General features: G+C 36.9%; 2 protein-coding genes across 2 annotated transcripts; one reads left to right on the top strand and one right to left on the bottom strand.

Moving 5' to 3' along the window:
* Window positions 1–1,665: 1,665 nt before the first annotated feature.
* Window positions 1,666–6,623, bottom strand: LOC145611374 (uncharacterized). The gene is made up of 2 exons (XM_081666700.1): window positions 5,536–6,623; window positions 1,666–1,956 (listed from the first exon to the last, which is right to left on the bottom strand). The coding sequence occupies exons 1-2, from the start codon at window positions 6,601–6,603 to the stop codon at window positions 1,933–1,935; spliced, it is 1,092 nt and encodes a 363-aa protein (XP_081522826.1). The 5' UTR covers window positions 6,604–6,623; the 3' UTR covers window positions 1,666–1,932.
* Window positions 6,624–8,138: 1,515 nt separating this feature from the next.
* On the top strand, window positions 8,139–17,412 carry LOC145610973 (uncharacterized). Its single transcript, XM_081666226.1, has 11 exons — window positions 8,139–8,204; window positions 8,326–8,536; window positions 8,693–8,915; window positions 9,048–9,192; window positions 9,281–9,457; window positions 11,827–12,430; window positions 15,878–16,059; window positions 16,161–16,371; window positions 16,482–16,719; window positions 16,838–16,982; window positions 17,110–17,412. The coding sequence occupies exons 1-11, from the start codon at window positions 8,139–8,141 to the stop codon at window positions 17,410–17,412; spliced, it is 2,505 nt and encodes an 834-aa protein (XP_081522352.1).
* Window positions 17,413–24,777: the final 7,365 nt, after the last annotated feature.

Below are 24,777 nucleotides of genomic sequence, written 5' to 3' on the forward strand. Positions count from 1 at the left end.
CACGTTATTGCCCTTCGGGGGTGGCTCGGGGAACCCCTCTCCGATGGTTAAGTTAGAATGTGTTTAGAGAGAGAAAGTGTACTTAGAGAGATAGAGAGACTGTAATAATTTGTGTGTCTAACCTCTTTTCCGTTGTACTTTATCCTTTATTTATAGGTGTACGATCTCCTTTCTGGAGAGTCTTACTTGGTTAGCCTGCGGGCTGACTTTGTCGGTTTGGTGAGCCCCTCTGATTATCCTTCCAGCGTTAAGAGTGCACCCGGTGAGTCAGATTAGGCTCAGTGAGAGCTATCCCATAAAACAACAGTTTGATTGCTCGCGTTTTTCTTCTTTTTCCTTTTCCTTGCCTGTTATTCTAGGTTATGACAAGCTGGATAGGCATATTCTCGGGCTGAAGGACAATTTGAAGGATCCTATCACTGCCACCCCTGATAATCCTCTTGAATTGTTTGAGACCTTGGAGGTTCATGCAAGTGCCCTGAAGTGTGAAATTAGCATGGCCCCTGCTGAACTAAGGGTTGTTTTTGGATCCCTTATTCATGCAGATTAGGCAGGGCTTAGAGGAAATAAAGTTGAGCCTTCCTCTTCAATTGTTGGGAGTCGGCGAGAATAACACAACAGGCCAAAGGAAGTTACTTCGAGATCTGAGGCATTAGTGGCACAAAGAACTTCATCTTTGGTGAAGGACCCTTCTACGAATTCCGGCTTGGTGGCACCTTAGTCCTCTCAGGTTCATAACCACGAAAAGCAAGCTTCGATATAAGTAAATTTGTTGACAGCGTTTTGAACTCTCCTCCTAAAACGGGGATCAAGGCTGATGTTGTGGTGGGTAAGAAACCCACAACTTCTGCTAAGCATGTATAGTCCTCTACTATTAGCATTGGTACTACCATTGCTGCCAAGGAAACTGTTGTTCCTTGTACGTATACTGAAATTTTTGAATTCGAGCTACCTGATGAGACCATCATGGAGAGCTTTAAGATTACTCCTCACTTAGCTGGGCTTTGAGGTTGATTACGAAGTGGTAGCAGGTAAGGCTGTTCATAACCGGGTACCCGACTTTAATTTTCGGGTATCTGAAGAGTCGGGTACCCGCCTTTGCGGGTGGTTAATGACACGACCCGCAAATTTCGGGTACCCGCCATCGAGTACCCAGAATTCGCGGGTTGGGTCAACGGGTACCCGTTTAAAATCAATTTTAAAATTATTTTTTTTAGAAAAATTTAAATTAAAATAATAATTCATTAACATAGATTAATATATAAAATTATACATTATACTGAAATTATTACAAATCATGTACTGAAATTGTTACAAGCTGACAACAATTTATTAATCTAAATGCAACTAATTATCCCTGGCCCAAAATGCAATTAATTAAAACTAAAACCTAAAGTTACAAATTTACCATTCATTTCCCTCAAATTATATACGAGTACTTGATACATTCATCATAGCCATCGTTTCACTGTATAACTTAACAACCCAAAGACCCATAACCCAAAATGTAGATCTAGTCGTGAAAGCTTGAGAAATTCAGAGTGGAGAGGTGCGGAGGCCGCTTGGATGGTGAATCTTGAGTTTGGGAATTGGGAGTGAGTTACTGAGTTTGGTGATCGAGCTGAGAGAAAAAGCTTTTGGCCATGTTTTTTTTTTTTTTTTTTTTGAGGTAGAAAAGGAACTTAGTTAATAATTAAGGAGGTAGTTAAGTTTACAAAAGGCGATCTCTCACTGTGAGAGAACAAAAGTACAGTCTGATCAGAAGCACGATCATCTAGAGAGATACAGTCAGAATCTAGGTAGTTTATACAATAAGGAGGGGGACTTTGTAAAACAAAAAGCTGGTTCCGTTCAGTTGCCTCCTTCCGTGCCTCCTTTGCCATGATGTCAGCAACTCTGTTCTTCCCTCTTTCTCCATAGTATAGTTGGACCTCAGGCAGTTGAAGAAGCTGCGCCCTGCATTCAAGCAATGGTGGGGTTAGGACACTATTGCTTGTGTCATTTAGATCAAGCACTATGTTCCTGCAGTCTGTTTCAATTTGGCATCTATCCCATCCATTGTTCCTGATCCATTTTAATGCAAGGGAGATTGCCTGTAGTTCTGCATCTTGTGCTGAAGGTGAGAAACCTTTCCATTTGAAACCTTCTATCCATATACCCTTGTCATCTCTAGCAACACCTGCACAGCCCACTTGTTTGGAGTGGTTGATGTATGATGCATCCACATTTATTTTAATGAAGTTTTGGGGGGGGGGATCCCAGGCAATAGGCTTAGGCTCTGTTCTGGCTGAACTAACACTGGAAAAGTACCATTCAGCAGCAGCCCAAGTGCATTGGGATGTAGATTTTTGAACAGGGGAATTTGAGTGTGAGAATATCCAGGAGTTTCTCCTCTTCCAGATGAACCACAAAGCAAAGGTGAAGGTGATGTGCCAAGGGATATTGTGGTGGCTTAGAAGTTTGTCTTTCAGGTTCCTAGATAGCCAATTTGGGAAGGTATCTAGCTGTGAGTCAAATGTAGAGGGAGGTGGCTTAAGCTCAGTCCAGAATTCCATAGCTCTTGGGCAGTCAATGAACAAATGGGTAAGGGTTTCAATGTTTGCAGGGCAAAAAGCACAATATGGTGTGGGTTTGCAGTGTCTATTATACAAGTTCCTTGCAGTGGGAAGTCTATCCCATAACAGTTGCCATAGGAACAGTTTGATTTTAGGCAGGGTATGCACCTCCCATACACATCTCCAATGGTACTCAATGCAAGGGGTGGTAAGATCTGAGTTTATTATCCAAGCCTTTGCAGCAGCACTATCAAACTTCCCTCTTTTTGTCCAACTTGTGAAATTAAAATCTTCACAGTCAGATAATTGAACACTGTTAATTCGAGCCCTGATATCCTCTGGAAATACAAAGCCTAGCTCACCTTCTAACTGTTCTCTATCACTAAGTATTGCACTGAGGGATTTATATTGTGAAGAGAGTGTTAAAGGTCCCACAATCAAAGTTCTTGGAGTCTCATGATGTAGCCACTTATCTTCCCAAAAAGTGATTTTCTCTCCATTCCCAGGTTCCCACATCAAACTATGTTTGAAGAGCTCCCATCCTTTTCCTATGGCAGACCAAATGTGGGAGCCTTTGTTAAAAGGGGTTGGGTTGGGTTTGTTTTTTACATACTTCTCAAAAAGGAGTTTTCCAGCCCAATTTGATCTGGTATCCACCATCCAGCACAGTCTAGCAAGGCTAATGAGATTAAGGTCTGAAAATTTCAGGAATCCCAGCCCACCCCTCTCCTTAGGTTGACAGACAAAATTCCAAGCTATCCAAGTTATCCTCTTTCTAGTGATATCCCCCCCCCAGAGAAAGTTTGAGCATATGGAGTCAAGCTTATTTAGGATGCACTTTGGTAATTTTACACAGTTCATTTGGTACCTGGGGATAGAGAACAAAGTGGACTGGAGAAGAGTGAGTCTTCCCCCCCTTGACAGTGTCTTTGCTTTCCAGGAGGCTAACTTCTTCCCAATTTTTTCAATAAGGCCATTTAGTTGCCTCCTAGTTGGCTTTTTCTCAGACAGGGGGTAACCTAGGTAAATGCCTAAGTCTGCAGATCTAGTAACATTTAGGGTTTGTTCAAAATCATCAATCATGTGGATGGGGGTGTTAGTAGAAAAATAAATTTGGCTCTTCTGTTCATTTATCTTCTGACCAGAGATGGAACAAAAATGTTTGAGGGTGTCACTCAGGGATTTTAGTGTTTTGCTATCAGCAACCCCAAAGAGTAGGACATCATCAGCAAAAAGGAGGTGAGAGATTGAGGTCTGGCCCCCTCTAAATCTAAATGGTTTCCATTTATTCAGGTTGCATTGATCATGGATCTGTCTGGATAAGAACTCAAGACAAAGGATGAAAATGTAAGGGGATAGGGGGTCACCTTGTCTAATCCCTCTAGATGGGTGGAAGGGGGAAGAGAGCTTACCATTTATGAGAATTTGGGAAGAGACAGAAGAGATGCAGGACATGATAAGGTGTACAGTCTCAGGTGAGAAGTTGAAAAAGAGAAGGCAGTGCCTTATGAAACTCCACTCAAGCCTATCATAGGCTTTCTCCAAGTCTAGTTTCAAAGCAAAAAGACCTCTAGAACCTCTTTTTTTTCCTCATAGAGTGTAAGACTTCAGAGGCAATTATGTAATTTACCTCTGTCCCCCTCCCTTTTAGGAAACTGTTCTGGTTTGGAGAAATTATTGAATACAGGTGAGGTCTAATTCTGTTAACCAGAATTTTTGACAAAAGTTTGTAAGAGGTATTGACAAGGCTAATGGGTCTAAAGCTAGTGATTTTACATGGAGAAAGCACCTTGGGAATGAGGCAAACAACTGTTTTGTTTATTTCTGGTGGGATTTGTTTGGAGGAGAAGATAGAGTTTATTAATGACAAGCAGTCCTGATGAATAAAGGGCCAAGAGGAGTGGAAAAATGAGGCATGGAAACCATCAATTCCAGGAGCCTTGAGAGCTCCAATAGAGAACATGGCCTCCTGGATTTCAGGCAGGGAGGAAGGCCCTGCACAGTGTATACTACCAGAAGAGTGTGGGGTGGAGGGGACAGAACAGGGCTCAGAAGAGAAGAGTTTTATGAAGTGAGCAAGAATATGCGAGTGAATATGACCAGGGTCAGTGATCCAATCCCCTACATCATTTTTCAAGGCATGAATTTTGTTCCTTCTGTCCCTAATAGTTGCTGAGCAATGGAAGAACCTAGTGTTTCTATCTCCTTGTGACAGCCAGTCAGTTCTAGCTCTAGTAGCCCAGTAAAGTTGTTCCTGGTCAAGTGTTTCACTCAGAAGTTTCTGTAGGCTACTCTCAAGGTCAAACAGGAAGGGGTTAGAGGGATTTGATTGGTAAGCTAGTTGGACTCCATTTAGTCTAGCATTTATTCTTTTAATTTGGCTTCTGAAATTCATAGGGTGATTTTTACTCCAGGTCTGTAAATCTGCAGTGAGCATGTGCAGCTTGCTGTGGAGATCTCCCAAGTAAGAGGGCCAATTATGTTGGACAAAGGAAATGAAATCTAAGTCAGTTAACCAGAGAGGTTCAAATCTGAATGGTTTCTCACCAGGGAAAATTTGTGTTGCTGTGAGAGTCAGTAACAAGGGGTTATGATCAGAGGAAAGTCTAGGGAGATTTCTAACAACATTCTGAGGGTGCATTTGAACCCAGTCAGCAGTAGCCAAAAATCTATCTAATCTCTCTAAGATTGGATTTCTTTTTTGTTTGTTGAACCAAGTAAATTTGTGCCCCACATACCCCAAGTCTACAAGATTGCAGTGTTCAATGGTATCATTAAAGGCACTCATTTGATGCAAGGGATGAAGATTGCCCCCCCATTTTTCATGTTGATAACATAATTCATTAAAGTCACCACATACAAGCCAAGGTAAGGACATAGATTCACTCATCTTTTTCAAAGACTCCCACATTTCCAATCTAGCATTAAAAGAAGTAGAAGCATAGATTGCAGAAAGAAAGAATTTGTGTTTTGAATTTACCTGTACCACAGCATGAATTGCACGTGGTTCTTTACTCACAACATGGAGAGAGTTGAAACCAGAGTTCCACAGAATGAGGATGCCTCCGGAGTAGCCAATTGGATCCACCACCTCGAAGGAGTTATAGGGTAGGATTGAGAGTATGTGTTCACAGCTGATTTTTGGCACTTTAGTTTCGGTTAGGATGATGATATCAGGGTTGTGATCCCTAATCAAGCAACGGATGTTGAGTTTAAAGCCATCACGGGCTATCCCCCTAGCATTCCATAGTAGGATCGACATTCCGGGTTTCATGTGGGGGAGCTTTGATAGTTCCTTCCTCGTGGGGTAGGCAATCTGAGTGTTGAGGTCGACATATTTGCTCAGAAACGGACTGAACATGGAGGTGGTGTTCTTTTTTATCTTGATTCCCGACATTTGGGTCTCTTTCCCTTTTTGTTTCCCCCACCCCACTGAGAGATGAAGTTGTTGGGCTTCCTGTGCAAGGTGCATGAGTTTGACGTTGTTTGTGCCTGACACTGATTGAAGCACCAGCAAGTCGTCGGTAATCGACAACGCTTTTCTTACGCTCGGAAGAACGGGAACCGGGTCTAGTATGAATTGTAATTCCCATGGTACCGCCATTAGTGAGCCTTCCTTGTTCAGTTTTTCCATCCACCATTTGAATAGTATCCCGAGTGGTTCGCTGATGATGGAGACATCCGACAGGGAGGGGACATGTGCTGGAACAAGGTAAAAAGGATTGTCCGGGGACGCCATTCGCAGGTTGGAGTAGAGGGGGGACTGATCTTCCGGGCTTAGGAGAAGCCCCCTGATGCTCGTCGGCGAGATCGCATGCCATTCCCCGAACAGGCCTTGAGCGTAGAAGGACATTAGGTTGAGCATTGTCTCCGGGAAGGTTATCACCGGCTTCGTCTTGGTGATAATGTTCCTGTCCTGCGATGGTTGAAGATGGACAATCGAAGGGGGCATGATCGGAGGTCTCAGGAAGCCTCCCTGATCCGCTAGCTCGTCCGGGTCTAAATTGATGAGCTTGTTCAAGTAGTCTGGGAGAGACATGCTTGCCATGGTCGCTGTTTTGGTTTTCTTGTGATGGATTCACTATCTACCACTCCTCCCACCTTACCAGCTTTTGGCCATGTTTGGTAAATGGCTTTTTGGTGGCTTTTTTGTTAGCTTTTGGCTTTTGGCTTTTTTATATGGTCAAACAGCAAAAAAATGTGTTTGGTAATTGGCTTTATAGTCAGCGAAAAAGCTGGCTTTTAAGCCAAAACGAAAAAGCTGCTTTGAGTAGCTTTTTTTGTTGGCTTTTGGATTGTTGGCCCACAAATTTATCATTTTGCCATTTAACTGGGACTACCTCGTATTTGTATACATAACTTTGTTGATCACATCGAATTTCTACAATTAAATATTTTTCTTTTTAATTGTTCCTAAAACATGCATTGTGCAAGTTGATCAGTAAATTTGGTGCATACAATACTACCATAGACAGAACTACAAAAGTGACACCATTATTAGGAATTAGGATTACTTTAACTGAAGTCTAAACCAACATTTTCTGTATTGAATTATAACTTTGTAGTTAATGTATGTACCAAAACATTCTATTATGACTTTCTTTAACACCTGATAATTTCCAATGCCGCATTATACATACTTGTTATTTATCATTTAATTTGGTACGGCTGATTGATGTTTCGATGTCCTTCGTGGACTGTAATCTCTCATATTTTCGTGGTCATAACACTTTCGTTTAGATTTTGGAAATACTTGCACTTCTATTGATTATTTTCTATATTCTTGTATCAACTTTGACCCTGTCGTTTTATAACTATACTTGGCAATGAAGTTTGTTGTGTCATTTAACTAGTTGGAAAAAAGAAATACTATGATACTAATCATAAACATCATGACAACCATGACTCATTGACTAGTTACTAAAATTGGCCATATCTCTTTTTTATTTATTTTTTAAGGGGTCCTCATATCTTTTTCTTTATAGATTTTTTCTCCTTTCAACTTTAAAGGCCAAACCAAAAAATAATAAAAATAAATAAATAAATTGATTAATTCATTAATTCATTGTATCAAAACAAGTTAAACAACTTACTACGATTATTTTCTTCTACCTTCCTCTTCGTCGTCTTCTTGATTTCATAAGAGATGGTTAACATTATAACGTATGTTTCACTAATTTTATGAAGTATGGTACATGAATGCATATTTTTTAATTTTTTTTATATGCAGGTAAAACTCTAAATCGGAAGATAGTTATAGTTGTAGCGGCGATTATCGGTACAGCTGCGCTAATAGGCATCATGTTCTTATGGAGGTGCTTCCGTCGTCCAAGACATGGTAACGCTTTCAAATGTTTTCTCTTAATTATATTGCATATATCGTAGGCTACGTAACGTATATATACATGCTGAATGTTGATCAGCTTCTTGTATAAGCTGCGTTGAGAGATATAAAATGTCTTCATCGTTTGTCAAACAGGCAATGAATTTACGAGCAAGGAGATCAAAACTTCATTGCATCATATTATTGAAGATAGTGGGAGTGAATCTGAATTCCAATATTTACCATTTCTTAAATTTGAAATGTTGGTAATTGCAACAAATAACTTTCATGTAACGAATAAGCTCAGTCAAGGTTCAGTTTATAAGGTATTATAATTCTTACTTAATATGTGCAATTTATAATAATTTTTTTTTTTTTTTTTGTAATGTGGGCATACATACAAGTTACAACCATTAATCATGCTAAATGTGCGACGCCTTTGTTTAGGGAACATTACCAAATGGAAAAGAAATAGCTGTGAAAAGACTTGCAAGAGTATATGGAGAAGGCCTTCGAGAATTTATGTATGAAGCTATTTTGATATCGAAGCTTCAAAACGAAAATCTGGTTAGGCTACTAGGTTATTGTGTTGAAGGAACAGAAAAGTTTTTAGTCTACCAATTCATGCCAAACAAGAGCTTGGATGCATATATCTTTGGTATGTTTCTAAGGTGTTAATTATGATGTTCAAAACAATTTATAAATATAGTACTAATGTAGATTATCACCTTTTAATTAAGTGTATAAAGTCTGTGATTATTAATAAGTGGTTTGGTTTCTTAAACTTTACTTTATATTGGTGTCCATTGTTCAGATCCAGTTCATAGGGAGCTTCTAGACTGGAAACGACGTTATAATATTATCAAAGGAGTATGTAGAGGTGTGCTTTACCTGCATAAAGATTTCGGGGTGAAGATTATTCATCGCAATCTAAAAGCAAGTAAAATTTTGCTGGATGAAGAACTCAATCCAAAGATTTCTTACTTTGGGAGGCCAAGGATATTTGAAGTCGAAGATGATCAAGCAACCACTCTAAGGTAGGGTTGTCTGTACCTAGCAATTAAGCATTCATCGAAATCCCCTCAACTTGTTTTGATACAACATATATTTATAATACAAGCTAATAAGCCTTAAATTTGTAAACCCATGCCAAATTTCCGCATATACAGTGATTACATGTTTCCGGAATTTGCAATGGATGGTCGATTTTCAGAAAAATCGGATGTATTTAATCTCGGAGTGCTATTGCTGGAGATTGTAAGTGGGCGAAGGAATGGCAGCATTCATGATGATTCCATGTGCCTCATTAGCTATGTAAGTTGCCCCTCAATCGATCATACATATATATATACATATTAATGTTATAAGTGCATAATTTATTTTCTTGTTGTAATGTTTTTAGGCATGGAAACTTTGGAATGAGGATGAGGTACATTCACTCATCGATCCTACAATTTCCGGTCCATGCTACGAAGTTGAGATTGTGAAGTCGATACATGTAGGGCTACTGTGCGTGCAGGAATCTCCTGAAAACAGACCGAGCATTTCAAGTGTGATTTCGATGTTGGACTGTGATGAGGTAATAGATCTTCCACGCCCATTAAAACCTGGATTTACACAATGGAGAACTTGTCCTGCAACTGATGATACTCAACATTAATATTGCTCAGATAATCACGTCTCAATTTCTTCTGTACACGGTCAATAAACTTTGCTACACTAGCATCCATGTAGTTGACTCTAAATTTTTGCAAGGGTGTCCAATTTATTGCATGAGATATTAACACTACATTATAGGAATCTTATTGTACTGATGAAATCCTTCAAAGTAGCCAAGACCATGATTTATAAGTTTTTTTTTCTTTTGGGGTGATTTAAGTGGGTGGGGTTTAGTGTGTTGTGATGAACTGGTATTACGTTATTAGTCTGTATTATAATTGGTCATAAATTGAGGGAATAATGGTAATGATTTTGTATACAATTAAATTTAAGTATAAAGCTTTTGATTATGTCATGGTAATGAATCCCCCAAATATTTTTGTTTTTCTTCATAATTACTTTTAAAAATAAGATATTTAGGAGATTTACCACGAATACGGGCATAAGCTATTAAGCCATAAGGTTATGTGTGCAAAATTACATATAAAATCATTATTATTATATCTCAAATCCCTTATCGGAGATGGCCGGCCCCTGTCTGAGAATTGCTCGGATGTAAACCTGTCAATAAAAATGAAGACTGGCCAGAAAATGTTCAAACCTAGCTTGTAGCCTTGTACTGTCTGTAGTCTAATGGATTGTACATTTGTGCTAGAATTTGATACGGCAATATGGAAATATTCTTTATACTACAAACTTTTTTCGAGGCACCATCCACAATCTTGAGCACCTAACACTCAAAACTTCAACAATGCCAACTAACAAGCTAAGAAGAAGTCAACAAGTCATAATTTGTATAATCTATCATCTTCGATCTGGCATGGCTCACATGCAAGCATAGTTTACCTTGACTTCTGATTTTAATAAATCATTAATTCAGCTGGATCAAGACTTCGTTCCTATTAACTTACTTCCTTTTCTTTTTTAATTGTTCTTACAACATGCAATGGCCACGTTGATGTTTCAACTTGGTGCATACAATATAGATAGAGCTACTTCATTTACTAAGATCAACTTTATTACAACAAACTAAACTAAAATTTTATGTATCAAAACAATCTTTTTCTACTTTCTTTGATTTCTGATCAGCTCTAATGAATTATACTACAACCGGTTGGAAATTCTTGCATACAACTGATGATGTATAAAAACAGCTTACTATTTTCTATCCTCTTCTTCGTCGCCCTTTTTATTTCATCAGCTATCGCTGATGAACAATATGATAGTTGCCCACCAAGCAATTCATCATGTGGTTTTGAGCTGAAATATCCTTTCTGGGACGGCAATCTGCCAGATTATTGCGGTCATCAGCCCCGTTTCTGAGATTTTGGTGGCCTATGGGCAAACTTATGATTTGGGGCCCTAATTAAAAAGTGATGTTAAAAATTCTAAATTTCAAGGGTATGCAAAAACCAAAAAAAAAAATGAATATTTTTAAGTTACAAGACTTACAACAAAAATAATGCTGAGTAACTTATTTCTGAAAATTTTCACATAATTTTTTTTTTTTTTTGAGAAAAAAATATTCATTTCTTTTCCAACTTAATCATCGTCCACCATACATAGCACTATATATACATCAAAAGACATAACTTAAATTAAGATAAAATTATTTAAAAAAAAACTTAATCAAGATGAAATTCAAAACATTCTACATGCTTAAATACTAGCAACACCCTCCAAAATTCTTGGCAAAAAGATAGCTTATAAAAAATCATAGTATAACAAATTTGTGAAATTATACATTAAAAACATAAAAAAATCACAAAAAATTGAACCTTTAAGATTAAGAGGTCATCATGAATAACTTAAAGCATTTCAATGGAAATCATCTCTGCTAACGATCTACGGCATCTACTCAATCCCTTTTCATCATTCTTGTCAACATTCTTCATCTCTTTAAGCCTTAGTCACCAATGTTTGTACTCCTATAGAGAACCACCGTTGTTCTCTTTCCCTCTTCAATAAATTTAATTTTTCTGAGAATTAAACCTAGCCAAATTTTAAAGGTATTAATTAGGAGAGTAACTGTTTTGGGAAAGGAAAATCTTTTTTCTATGATTTCATTAGAGTGACTGCGTGAATACAGGGAGGAATATTAAACATTAATTAAGGGCTTTGATTTTTTTTTTTTTAAATAAACCAAACTCTCTACAAATTTTGGGCTTTCCAATCTGGGGCCCCGGGCGGCTGCCCCGGCTGCCCTGCCCCAGATACGGGGCTGGCGGTCATCCGACCTTCAGGTTAGACTGTTACAACAATTCACTAACAATCAACATTGATGATCAGACGTACGAAATCCTCGACATCAACTATGTTGACAAGGTGTTCACCCTTGTAAAACCACCGCTCTTAACTGGCCCCTGTCCTGACGACAAAAGCCTCTTGACCAACACTACCTTCAACTCGAAACTCTTTGGCCTTACTCAAAATTCTGTGAATGCAACCCTCTTCTATGGTTGCCTTCCTCCTAAGTCGGACCCAGACCCACCCTATGGCTTTATTTGCTCAATGAGCAATTCGTTTATTGCTTCGGAGCTAGCATCCGTAAGTGATATTGGCTATCTTTCAGTCAGCAACTCAAAATTGGAGAAAGAGCTCAAACGAAACTGTAGTTTTGAGATGTTTATTCCGGTTCAAAGGACCGAAGCAGTAAAGATTGCCAATGGTGCGTCGAATATTGAACAGCTTTTGAACAAAGGTTTCGAGGTAAAATGGATGATCGATGATGTTCAATGTGACAAGTGCAACAAGTCTAAAGGAAGATGCGGATACAATCAAACATTGAATCAACCAACTTGTTTTTGCGAGGATGGTGCTCATGGTCTGAGCTGCAACAGACTTCATAATCAAACACTTGCTCCAGTAGATGCTCCAGCAGATGCTCCAACAGGTAAGCATCAATATATTACTATTAATGTGATTGTTATAATTAGTTTATTACATACTATAAGTTAACTTAAACTTTAATTAACTCCTATTGAAAACTGTCTCTTTTGAAGAGTTGTTGAATTACTTAATTTAGTTAATTATTACGTTCAATAATATGACAGTCAAGGTCTCAAGGATAAGATTATGTAAACTATATTTGGGATTACATAATAAGCACATTGCTCTTTTGGTCCTTTTAAGTTTTCCTATTTTATATGACAACAAGCTAGAAAAGAGAACAGTTGCTGTATGATTAAACAAAAATAATAATAAGGATTAAGGAAAATAGTTATGGCTTGTAATTTGAATTATCTTAGGTGAAAAAAGTATAACACATCATAATCATAATATTAGAGACAGTAAAAATGCATTTTGTTTGTCCCTATTTAGTTGGCAAAGGTTGACTGGCATTGAGTTTTACTCATTTTTTTATTGACTCGTATTTTATCATATAAAAGTAAATAGTGCGGTTATTTTTTTTTATTGTAGTTAGTGGGGGTGTTGGAACCATTACTTTTGTTAATGGGAGTAGGAAGTTGAAAATTTAACTATTTTCTTAGAGGTTAAGAAAAAAAAAAAATGAGACCCATAAACAAGTGAGTGAAATATATAAAGAAAACATTATATACATTGGTGGCTTACCATTCCTTTTAAGGAAAATAAAAAAGTAGACTTAGTTATTGGATAGGGACGACCCCATAAGGAAAGCTTGTAAGCTAAATAAGGGTGGAGCCGGGGAGGAAAAATTAATTCGGTGGAGTATAGGAATATGAGTAAGCCCTGATTAATCACCTAGACAAATTTTGTTTATCAAATGGCGCTTTAGTAATTATTTAGCATTTAATATTTGGCTGGGTACATAAAAACTAATTTAATTCTATCTATGCCAAGTGTCTCTAATGCTCTATTTTAACGCCGTTCACCATTATGGATTGAAGTTTCAGGGCAAGCTCCCTCCTCCCTTCCCAATCTCCCGTGGCCACGCTGATCAAGCAACCACCTTTAATGCCGCTTCGGCTACAAATGGCCGACCTAACAAACGACACCCTGATAGTAAATTGCGTAAATTAGGGCAATGCAAACCCTAAGGGAAAGGCATTTGCAACTAAAAGCAGTGTCATGTCGTGACTGGTAATCTTAAAAGTGGTGGTGGTATCTATAGTCGGGTTTGAGCGGTGCTGAGGTCGTTTAGTTAGAGTGTGGGGCAGTGGTGCGATGGGGAGGAATTCTGGTTTATGGTGGTGGGTGTTTGTTTGTTGCGGATTTGTGGTGATAGTGGTGGAGTAGCTAGGGGAGAGACTAGAGAGAGAAAGTAACCAAAGAGGGTGGTTGTCCATGGAAGGAATGAAGAAGCTAAGATCATAAGAGATGGTTTAGTTTAGAGGAGAGGAGAGAGATGAGAAAGAGAGTAAGTACTAGGTTGTGGTTGTAGTACTACTAGTTTCTAATGGCAAATTTACTCTGTTAATGCAAAATATATAAAATGATACATATCTCCCTACTATTTATAGTTAAAAAGTAAGTACGTGTGAAAAGTACTACGTATCTTTCAAAAATTGAAAATCTCTCTCTCTCTAAAAATCCTCTCTCTCTCCCTCTCCCATAACCGCCGCCCCTCTTTCTTCTTCTCCGGCTATGAGGCTCGCCGGCGGGCGTGTGGCTCACCGCCCACGCCACAGTGTCGGCGAGCCTCCGATCTACCCCTTTAGCTTGTTTTTTTCTTTTTCCGTTATGGTTTTTCGTTTTTTCAGCCTTTCATCTTGCGCCGCACCGCTCCTTCGTCCGCCGCTGTTGTTCTTCTCCGACTGGGAGGCCGGCCTGCCGTCGTTTCTTTGTACCGCCTCCCCGACGCACCTTCGCCCCACCCTCTTGTCCGTTGCCGCGACGTGGTTTACGAGAACGGGGAGGGGGAGTTTTCTCCCTCTAAGTCCCTCGTGTAGGGCTGTTCTAAGTCCCTCGTGTAGGGTTGTCGTTGCAGCGGCTCGGGGGTGTGTGGGGTTCGGGCTTCTCAGGCGGGCCTCGGTGGTCCGTGCGTTTCTTTCCGGCGGTCCGTGGGCTGGGTTGGTGATTCCCAGAGCGTTGGTGGTGGGACTCGGGTTGGAGGCGGGGTGGGATGTTAGGGTTTCATTTTTTGTTTTAGGTTTTAGTTTTCGTTCTGTTTTTCCTTTTAGAAGTCGTTGTGTGCTTTTTAGTTTTATTATTTTTTCTGTTTGTGTGGTGTGTTGGAGTGATATGGGCTTGCAGATCGGTGTACCGATCTTCTGGTGCAGGATTTCAGCCGGGTTTTTTGGCTATGGGGCTTCGGTTTGATCTTCTGTTGGTTTGGGCTAAAGGGTTTTGCTTCCATGCCGATATCCGTGTTTGAATCGGAGTTGGTCTTGTCTATGGTGAAGTGTACGACACCAATTTTGATTTCAGGTCGAGGAGTACGGGATTCTGAGCCAATGAAGGTTCTCGTCAGAAATTACATCATATTGCCAGACCCCCTTGCAAGAGGCTGCATAGGACAGCGTTATATGAGCCAAGGGTACTTAAGAATGTCATTCTGCGCGTGCAATTGTAGTTTCTTTTATTTCGAACTTGTAATTGGTTCGGTTGTCTTTGTATTGTTCGATTATGATCTCTTATGTAAGTGCCGTATGGCTTTTTATCAATGAATTTAATCTCCCCCCTTTCAAACAAATTTATAGTTAAAAAGTCAAAAAAAAAAAAAAAAAAAAAAAAAAAAAAAAAAACCTTGATAAACATTTTTTCAAGGTTATAAACTTGTATTTTCTCGTAGGAATATATGGTAGAGTATAAATATCAATTTTATGCATGTTCCAACCATCACCTTAACCTTTTTGTTGAATTAAACCTTTAATATGGTATTAGAACCAACGTGGCATAAATGTCAAATACCATTCAATCCCAACTTTAATTTTAAGTGAAATACTCCGTATTTCATAGAGGGTATGAGGGGACCCATGCTACATCCACATTTCAAGCAATTTATGATGAAAATATAGTGGATTTACGAGTACATTTAAAGATTTTTACAGAAGTTTTAATAACAAAAGGAATGGTTAGTATTTTAATTTATGTTTGACAATTTCTCTTCTATAGATGAAGTATGGTGCAGTGCATGCATAATTCTATGTTATTTTTTTAATTTTAAGCAGGTAAAACTCAAAACCGGAAGAGAGTCATAGTTATAGTGGGGATTACTGGTACAGTTGCACTCATAGGCATCATGTATTTTCTATGGAGGTGCATCTATCGTCCAAGATATGGTGACGCCTTTGAACTTTCCCTCTAAATTAAACTGTATATAGTACTTCAAATATATGCTGAAATTTGATCTACTTCTTGCATAAGTTGCAATGATGTCTAAGATATGTATAAAATGTCGTCATTGTTTGTCAAGCAGCTAATAAGATTACGAGCAAGGAGATCATCAAGACTTCATTGCATCATATTATTGAAGATAGTGGGAGTGAATCTGAATTCCAAGATTTACCATTGCTTAAATTTGATATGTTGGTACTTGCAACAAATAACTTTCAAGTAACGAACAAGCTTGGTCAAGGCGGTTTTGGTCCAGTTTACAAGGTATAACTTTTGCTTAAGATGTGCAACTTATTTTTGTATAAGCGTACTTACAAGAGTTACAACCATTAATCATGTTAAATGCACGATGCCTGGCCTTTTAGGGAACATTAGAAAATGGAAAGGAAATAGCTGTGAAAAGACTTGCAAGAGCATCTGGACAAGGCCAACGAGAATTTATGAATGAAGTTATTGTAATATCGAAGCTTCAACACAAAAATCTAGTTAGGCTACTAGGTTGTTGTGTAGAAGGAGAAGAAAAGTTGTTAGTCTATGAATTCATGCCAAACAAGAGCTTGGATGCACTTATATTTGGTATGTTTAATTTCTTAAGCGTTATTATATTCAGAGGGATTTATATACTAATAATATAGTTGTATTTTATGGTTGTTTGGTTTTTTAAACGGGTGCCATTCATTGTTTAGATCTAGTTCAAAAGGAGCTTCTAGACTGGAAAACACGGTATGGTATTATCAAAGGAATATGTAGAGGTGTGCTTTACCTTCATAGAGATTCCCGATTGAAGATTATTCATCGCGATCTTAAAGCAAGTAACATTTTGTTGGACGAAGAGCTCAATCCAAAGATTTCGGACTTTGGGATGGCAAGGATATTTGGAGGCAAACAAGATCAGGCCGACACTCTAAGGGTTGTTGGTACATAGTAAGCATTCACCTCCTCAAAATTATTTTGATATAGGATGAATTGGAACAGATATTTATAATTTAGGCTAAGATTTTGTTAGCCCTTTCGCTAATTAATTTCCGCACATAATGTACAGTGGCTATATGTCTCCTAAATATGCAATGGATGGACGATTTTCAGAAAAATCGGATGTGTTTAGTCTTGGTGTGCTCTTATTGGAGATTGTAAGTGGGCGAAGGAATGGAAGCATTCGTGATGATTCCATGAGCCTCATAAGCTATGTAAGTTGCCAAAAATGGCTAAATCACACATATAGATACTTTTTCCTAACAATTTTTAAGTCTCTCCCTATATCTAGTAATGCAATAAGTGCATAATTTATCTTCTTCCTGTAATGCTTTTTATTAGGCATGGAAACTTTGGAATGAGGATGAGATACATTCACTAATTGATCCTACAATTTACGGTCCATGCTACGAAGTTGAGATTGTGAAGTCGATACACGTAGGGCTATTGTGCGTGCAAGAATCTCCTGATAACAGACCGAGCATTTCAAGTGTGATTTCGATGTTGGATTGTGAGGTAATAGATCTTCCACGCCCCTTACAACCCGGATTTACACAATGGAGAACATGCCCTACAACTAAAGATGCTCAAGAACAATTTTGTTCTGAAAATCTCGTCTCAATTTCTTCTGTAAAAGGTCGATAAACCCTGCTACACCAGCATCCGTGTAGTGGACTCTGATTACATATAATTTCTCAAATATTTGTGGCACTGTCAAAGTTATTACTTGGAAGAAAGATACACGGATTATGCCTGTCTCCTCTCATAACTATAACCTAATCTATTAATTAGTGTTATGAAAGTATGTACTTAATATGACCCTCCATTTATTGTAAGTGTTACACTTATCAAATGCAACTTTTTTTAAAAAAAAATAATAAAGTATTACACTTTCATTTTGAGTAAACTATTACATATATCTTAGTCTTCTCTTATGATCTCCACTCAAACTCAAATATTACACTCATTATATATATATATTATGTATAACTTTTTTTTTCTTTTGAAGAAAATATTATGTGTAGCTTATGTAAACAATGGAGATATTGTAGGAAATTGACCCCTCCAACAATTGAGAGATTTGGAAGGAAGACTCACCATTCTTTCCTGCCCTCCCTTTCCCTCCCCTCCTCTTCTCCTCCCTCCCCTTCTTTTCCTTCCTCTTTCTTTATCCAAACACACTGTTACTTTCAATTTTTCTTTTCTCCTTGAATTTTTCAATAATCAAACAAATAAAGAAAAATCCTTTTCACAATCATGTTTTCCATTGATGAAAGATTTTAGGAACAAATAAAGTATGAATAAATAATCTATCTCAAAATTGTTTTACCCATGTCAAAACCATATCCTAGTCTTCTAGACACGAAAGCCAATGTTTATAGGTAAAGTTTTGGGTGAGACGGACTCACGTGAGTCCACTATCATGTTTTTGGTATTGCGGGCCTCGCGATCGGATTTAGTTAGCCCGCGCCTTTTTTATTGGACTTTTGTTATTGAGCCCGGCCGGTCTCACACAAAACCTTTTGTATTAGTAATAGCTCTAATAATGAATTTGTAGTTTTGTCTATAAAATTGTATGCACCAAATTGAATCATCAACTTGCACAACGCATGTTGTAGGAAAAATAAAAAAGAAAAAAAATACGAGTATTATACTTGTAGAAACTTGATGAGAACAAAGTCATGCATACAAATGCAATGATCTAGTTGAATTACTTTAATAGTTTATCAAACTCGAGGTCAAAATAAATTGTGCTTGCATGTCAGCCAGATCGGATTATGATTTATTGACTTCTTCTTCTTCTTCTCGGTTGGCACCCTTGGGCACCCGAGGACCGCCAAAATATGAACCGAACCCCCCCCCCCCCCCCCCCCCCCCCCCCTCACTTACAAAATGCTTCCAAGATTACTTGCACACATATTATTATAACTTTAAAATCACAAAGGCATACACTTACAAGTTACCATTATCTTGAATTCTTGATCTTAATAATACTTACTATGTATACGGGGCAAAGGGACTAGGAAGTACTCCATAATACTCACTTTGTATTTCTTGAATTATTTCTTTTATTTTATATTGACTTTAAAAGCTTATGTGTTTTTTTTTTTTTTTAACCTTTTAACTCGGTATGAATTTTTGCACCATTCACATGTTTTATTTTGACCAATATTAGTAATTTTTCAATGTCAAATAGTAAAAAGAATAGTCATGAGATGTAAAAATCATCTCAATATATAATCTCAAAATTTTTAAGTTTAATGAAAATTTGAGGATCGAGAATTTAAGATATAAATGGTTAAATTTCTTCATTGACAAGAACAAAAAGTCAAATAGATAAATTAAGAACAACGTAACGAAGGTGGTGACATTGTTCATATAATTTCTAGTTCGGTAGTGAAATTGTTCATATAATTTCTGATTTGGTAGTGAGACTAGTGACATTGTTCTCAAAATTCAACCATATAAGGATTATAGGCGACTAGGCACCCACATTTCTTTGTCCTAGTTATGCCACTATTAAAGTAACTTTTATCTTTCAAAAAGATCACATGATTTAATTTAGAAGCAAAATAATCCCATAATTTGAATATTAACTCTAAGACTTAACCAAAGCCAATGTTTATAAGTGACCCTCTCATTCATGCATCGTGTGACAACTTATAAACATCAAAAGGTTTTGTGTGAGACCGGACTCACGTGAGACCGGGCTCAATAACAAAAGTCCAATAAAAAGGCGCGGGCTAACTAAACCCGATCGCGAGGCCCGCAATACCAAAGTAAGTATAACAAACTATGTATAAAATTTTGTGCAAGTTTGTAGTAAATGTTGTACCAATTCAATCTACTACAGACACAGTAGTACTTACTTAAATACCTGAACATCTCCGATCCAATAAATTAAACTTGTTATCATCTGCTACGGCGATTGATGTATTGACGCTAGCACTGCAGTCAAATTATCATACAGTACATTCTTTCTAGCCTTCTTGGACTGCAGTCTTTCAAGATTGTTGTGGTCATAAAGCTTTAGATTAGATTTCAGAAACACTTGCACTATATTGATTACTTTCTTTATTCTTGTGATTCAATGAAGGTCGTAGTGGCATTTTAAATACTCTAATGCAAAAAGTATTTACTACAAGTTGAATGAAAAAAAAAAAAAAAAAAAAAAAAAAAAAAAAACCTATGATACTAATCATAAACATCATGAGTACCATAAACATCATGATTACCATGATTAGTCACTAGAATTAGTATTTCTCTTTTTTATTTATCTTTTAAGGGGTCGTCATATCTTCTCCTCTATTGAAATTTCCCCTTTCAACCTAATATGCGAAACCAAACAAACACCTTCTATTCTTGGTACCCAAAAATAAATAATCTATTCTGAATCAATGTATCAAAACAGCTTATCAAGAGTTTTTTCTTTCTTCTTCTTGGTTGCCTTTTTTATTTCATCAGCTATCGCTGATGAACAATATGATAGTTGCCCACCAAGCAATTCATCATGTGGTTTTGAGCTGAAATATCCTTTCTGGGACGGCAATCTGCCAGATTATTGCGGTCATCCGACCTTCAGGTTAGACTGTTACAACAATTCACTAACAATCAACATTGATGATCAGACGTACGAAATCCTCGACATCAACTATGTTGACAAGGTGTTCACCCTTGTAAAACCACCGCTCTTAACTGGCCCCTGTCCTGACGACAAAAGCCTCTTGACCAACACTACCTTCAACTCGAAACTCTTTGGCCTTACTCAAAATTCTGTGAATGCAACCCTCTTCTATGGTTGCCTTCCTCCTAAGTCGGACCCAGACCCACCCTATGGCTTTATTTGCTCAATGAGCAATTCGTTTATTGCTTCGGAGCTAGCATCCGTAAGTGATATTGGCTATCTTTCAGTCAGCAACTCAAAATTGGAGAAAGAGCTCAAACGAAACTGTAGTTTTGAGATGTTTATTCCGGTTCAAAGGACCGAAGCAGTAAAGATTGCCAATGGTGCGTCGAATATTGAACAGCTTTTGAACAAAGGTTTCGAGGTAAAATGGATGATCGATGATGTTCAATGTGACAAGTGCAACAAGTCTAAAGGAAGATGCGGATACAATCAAACATTGAATCAACCAACTTGTTTTTGCGAAGATGGTGCAAAGTGTTACAGATTTGTTAATCATACACCTGCTCCAATAACAGACTCAACAGGTATAAAAATTACAACATTAAGCATCCATATATTGATATATACTCCGTATTACTAATTTACTATATTAATGTTATTTTCATTTTACTTTCTTGGATTACATATGGTCAATATTATTATATACTTATATGACAAATTGATTATGTACCCGGTATTATAAGGCCAGGATCGGAGATCGAGAATAAACAATATTTTGGTAATTGGACATAAACAATAATGGTAATCTAAAAAGAATGAATTTATACATAGATTTGAAATGAAAAAACAAATTAATTCTTATAATCCTTTAATATGACAAACAGATTGTGGAGCCCACAATAATGAAAAAGTTGTTGATTCATTCACGAAAATACCACCATGAGAAACAAATTGCGTTTCTCACTATGAGAAACAGAGAATTTACCTAATTACTCAGTTCATTTTCGTTACCACAATTAATTACCAGCTACCAAACATGCCGATAGTAATTCAATTACTCATACTGAAAATTGTCTCATTTTAAAATTTTGTTCATTAGTTGTGACAGTTAGAACTTGAGAAAATGTGAACCTGGGATTAGGGAGTACATATAAGGCATCTATGATATTTAATAAGACCTTTGCTCTTTTTTGTCTTCCTATTTTAGATGGTGTGAGCCTGAACCTATTTAAGATGTAAATATTGAATATATACATTATAATCACAATGTTAAAGTAAGTAAATAATTGATCTATTAATTAGGTGAATAATAAAAAGAGATAATTAATTAGTCTCTATGAAGTATGGTACATGCATGCATAATTTTTTGTTTTGTTTTTTTATTTTTTTAAAGCAGGTAATAAAATGCATCATAACCGGAAGATAGTTACTTCCTCCGTTTTCTTTTACTTGCAACACAGCCTTGTGGCACGTGTTTTGAGGTCGGGTTATATAATGTAAACGGACAAATTTTTTATAATAATTTTAACAAATGATACTTAACCCTATTCTAATTTTCGTGTAAAAATTGTATTGATAAAATCGCTCGTTTACCCTCACTAACCATCTCCTAAAACTACGTGTTTAAAAGGTGTGTCGCAAGTAAAAGAAGGAGGAAGTATATTTGTTATAGTGAGCATTATCGGTACAGCTGCGCTAATAATAGGCATCATGTACTTTCTATGGAGGTGCATCCATCGTCCAAGTCATGGTACGGTGACGCTTTCAAACGTTTTCTCTTAATTATATTGCCTCCGTTTTTTATTATGTGTAATAAAGAAATAATTTATGTCTCACAAATAATAATACCCCTTTGTTGCACATAATAAGAAACGGAGGTAGTATAAATATATATATATATATATATATATATATATATATATATATATATATATATATATATATATATATATATATATATATATATATATATATATATATATATATATATATATATATATAATAATACCCCTTTGTTGCACATAATAAGAAACGGAGGTAGTATAATATATATATACATACACATACACATACATACATATAACGTCATCGTTGTTTGACAAACAGGCAATAAAGTTACAAGCAAGGAGATCAGGACTTCATTGCATCATATTATAGAAGATAAGGGGAGTGAATCTGAATTCCAAGAATTACCATTGCTTAAATTTGATATGTTGGTACTTGCAACAAATAACTTTCAAGTAACGAACAAGCTTGGTCAAGGCGGTTTTGGTCCAGTGTACAAGGTACAATTTTTGCTTAAAGATAAGAAATTTATACTAGTAATTATTATTTTTAATGTGGGCATACTTACAACCATATCATTAATCGCGTGCTAAATTAATTGTGCCAAATGCGCGATGCCTTTGTTTAGGGAACATTAGAAAACGGAAAAGAAATAGCCGTGAAAAGACTTGCCAGAGCATCTGGACAAGGCCAACGAGAATTTATGAATGAAGTTATTGTAATATCAAAGCTTCAACACAAAAATCTAGTTAGGCTACTAGGTTGTTGTGTAGAAGGAGAAGAAAAGTTGTTAGTCTATGAATTCATGCCAAACAAGAGCTTGGATGCATTTCTATTTGGTATGTTTAAGAGCAATTTAATGATATTAAGAGCGATTTAAATACTACGTACTTATAATGGTTTGCTTGGTTTATAACCTTGTGTTTACATCGGTGTACATTGTTCAGATCCAATCCACAGGATGCTTCTAGACTGGAAAACACGTAATGATATCATCAAAGGAATATGTAGAGGTGTGCTTTACCTTCATAGAGATTCCCGGTTGAAGATTATTCATCGCGATCTTAAAGCAAGTAACATTTTGCTGGATGAAGAACTCAATCCAAAGATTTCCGACTTTGGGATGGCAAGGATATTTGGAGGCAAACAAGATCAAGCTGACACTCTAAGGGTTGTTGGAACATAGTAAGTACTTAACCCCTCATTTTATCTTGATAACATGAATTGAAATAGATATTTATAATGAGGCCTGCCCAGTTTATCTTTATGATTTATTTATCATGTCAATCTTTTATGCCAAGTAAGCAAATGGATGACAAGGATGTGGAGTCATGTGCCAATTCGGCCCACGTTGGATACGGAAATTTTAAACCCCGTTATGGAGCATTTACTAGGGCGTGTTACTTGAATTTGAAGCTTGAAATTAACACCCTGTGAATCTTGATAAGGAAGGTGTCGTACATCATTTCTTGCTTACCAAGTTTTGTAGGCGTTTAGATCTGCATAACTAAAAACAAAGCACAAAGGCAAAGATTCATCGACTTCTTTCATGGGTTGTTACCGCCAAAGATTTGATGAGGAGGTGCTACAAGAAATCCGAATATAAGTAAAGGATCACATTCAACAAGACTGTGAGTGTTTCTTTATTTTTAGCTTTTCCTTTAACAAAATTGTGTGATTGGGTAGTTAAAGAAATTATGTGATATGTTTAACGAAGAAAATTGTTATGTCAGTAACAAAAATTTAACTTAGATCTTGATCATTGAAGTGATTTTTCATGTTGCTAATTTTAACAAGCAATAGTGGTTGGTAATTTGATGGATAAATAAGTATCTAATGCTGCTTTAAAAAATTAAGAATGCTCCGACATAGTAACAACCTTATCCCGCGTTGTTTTGTTTGTTTAGCGAGTCAATTTATTTGTTGATCAATGTAGTGTGTATCAATTGTTTATTGATTATTTGAAAACGAGTGGGTTGTGTCGTGATAATCTGATAGATGAACAAGCATATGAAGCTAGTAAAAATGCTTTGTATGCCGCTTTTAGTTGTGTATTGATAAATTTATGTTTGGATCTGATTAGTTTGCACTTACATGTTGAAGATATCAATTGGGCTTTGAATATCTTAAATCGATTTGAGGCCTCATTGGTTTTAGGGTTGCGTGATTTAGTCTGTGATTGGTTTTAATTGAAATTGTATATTGTTAATGAGGTTTGTTGTCGGAATTCCTCGTTGAATAAGTTAGTATCACAAATGATTATTATGAATGCGATTTAGTGGCCGCTGATATTGACTATATGGATTAATATTACACATTAATTATAGGACATAAAACAATAAATTTTATGATCAAGATTGTCGCCATAAGTGTGTGTCGTGTTTTTGCTAATACAACAAGTTTGCTTATTAATGTTGAATGTATAAATTTCATGTCAGTGGTGAATTTAAAAGGATTAGGTCATTTACAATGTAACATTGTATAACAACGGGACACGTTTCATGTAGGTGTACGTATACAATACGAGAATTGCATAAAAAATCATCGTAAACAGTACATGGCATACGAATGTGAGTCTGGTGACCAGACCAATACCT

The sequence above is a fragment of the Chenopodium album genome, chromosome 24 (assembly GCF_948465745.1).
Source record: "Chenopodium album chromosome 24, dcCheAlbu1.1, whole genome shotgun sequence".
In the NCBI taxonomy this organism is placed as follows: domain Eukaryota; kingdom Viridiplantae; phylum Streptophyta; class Magnoliopsida; order Caryophyllales; family Amaranthaceae; genus Chenopodium; species Chenopodium album.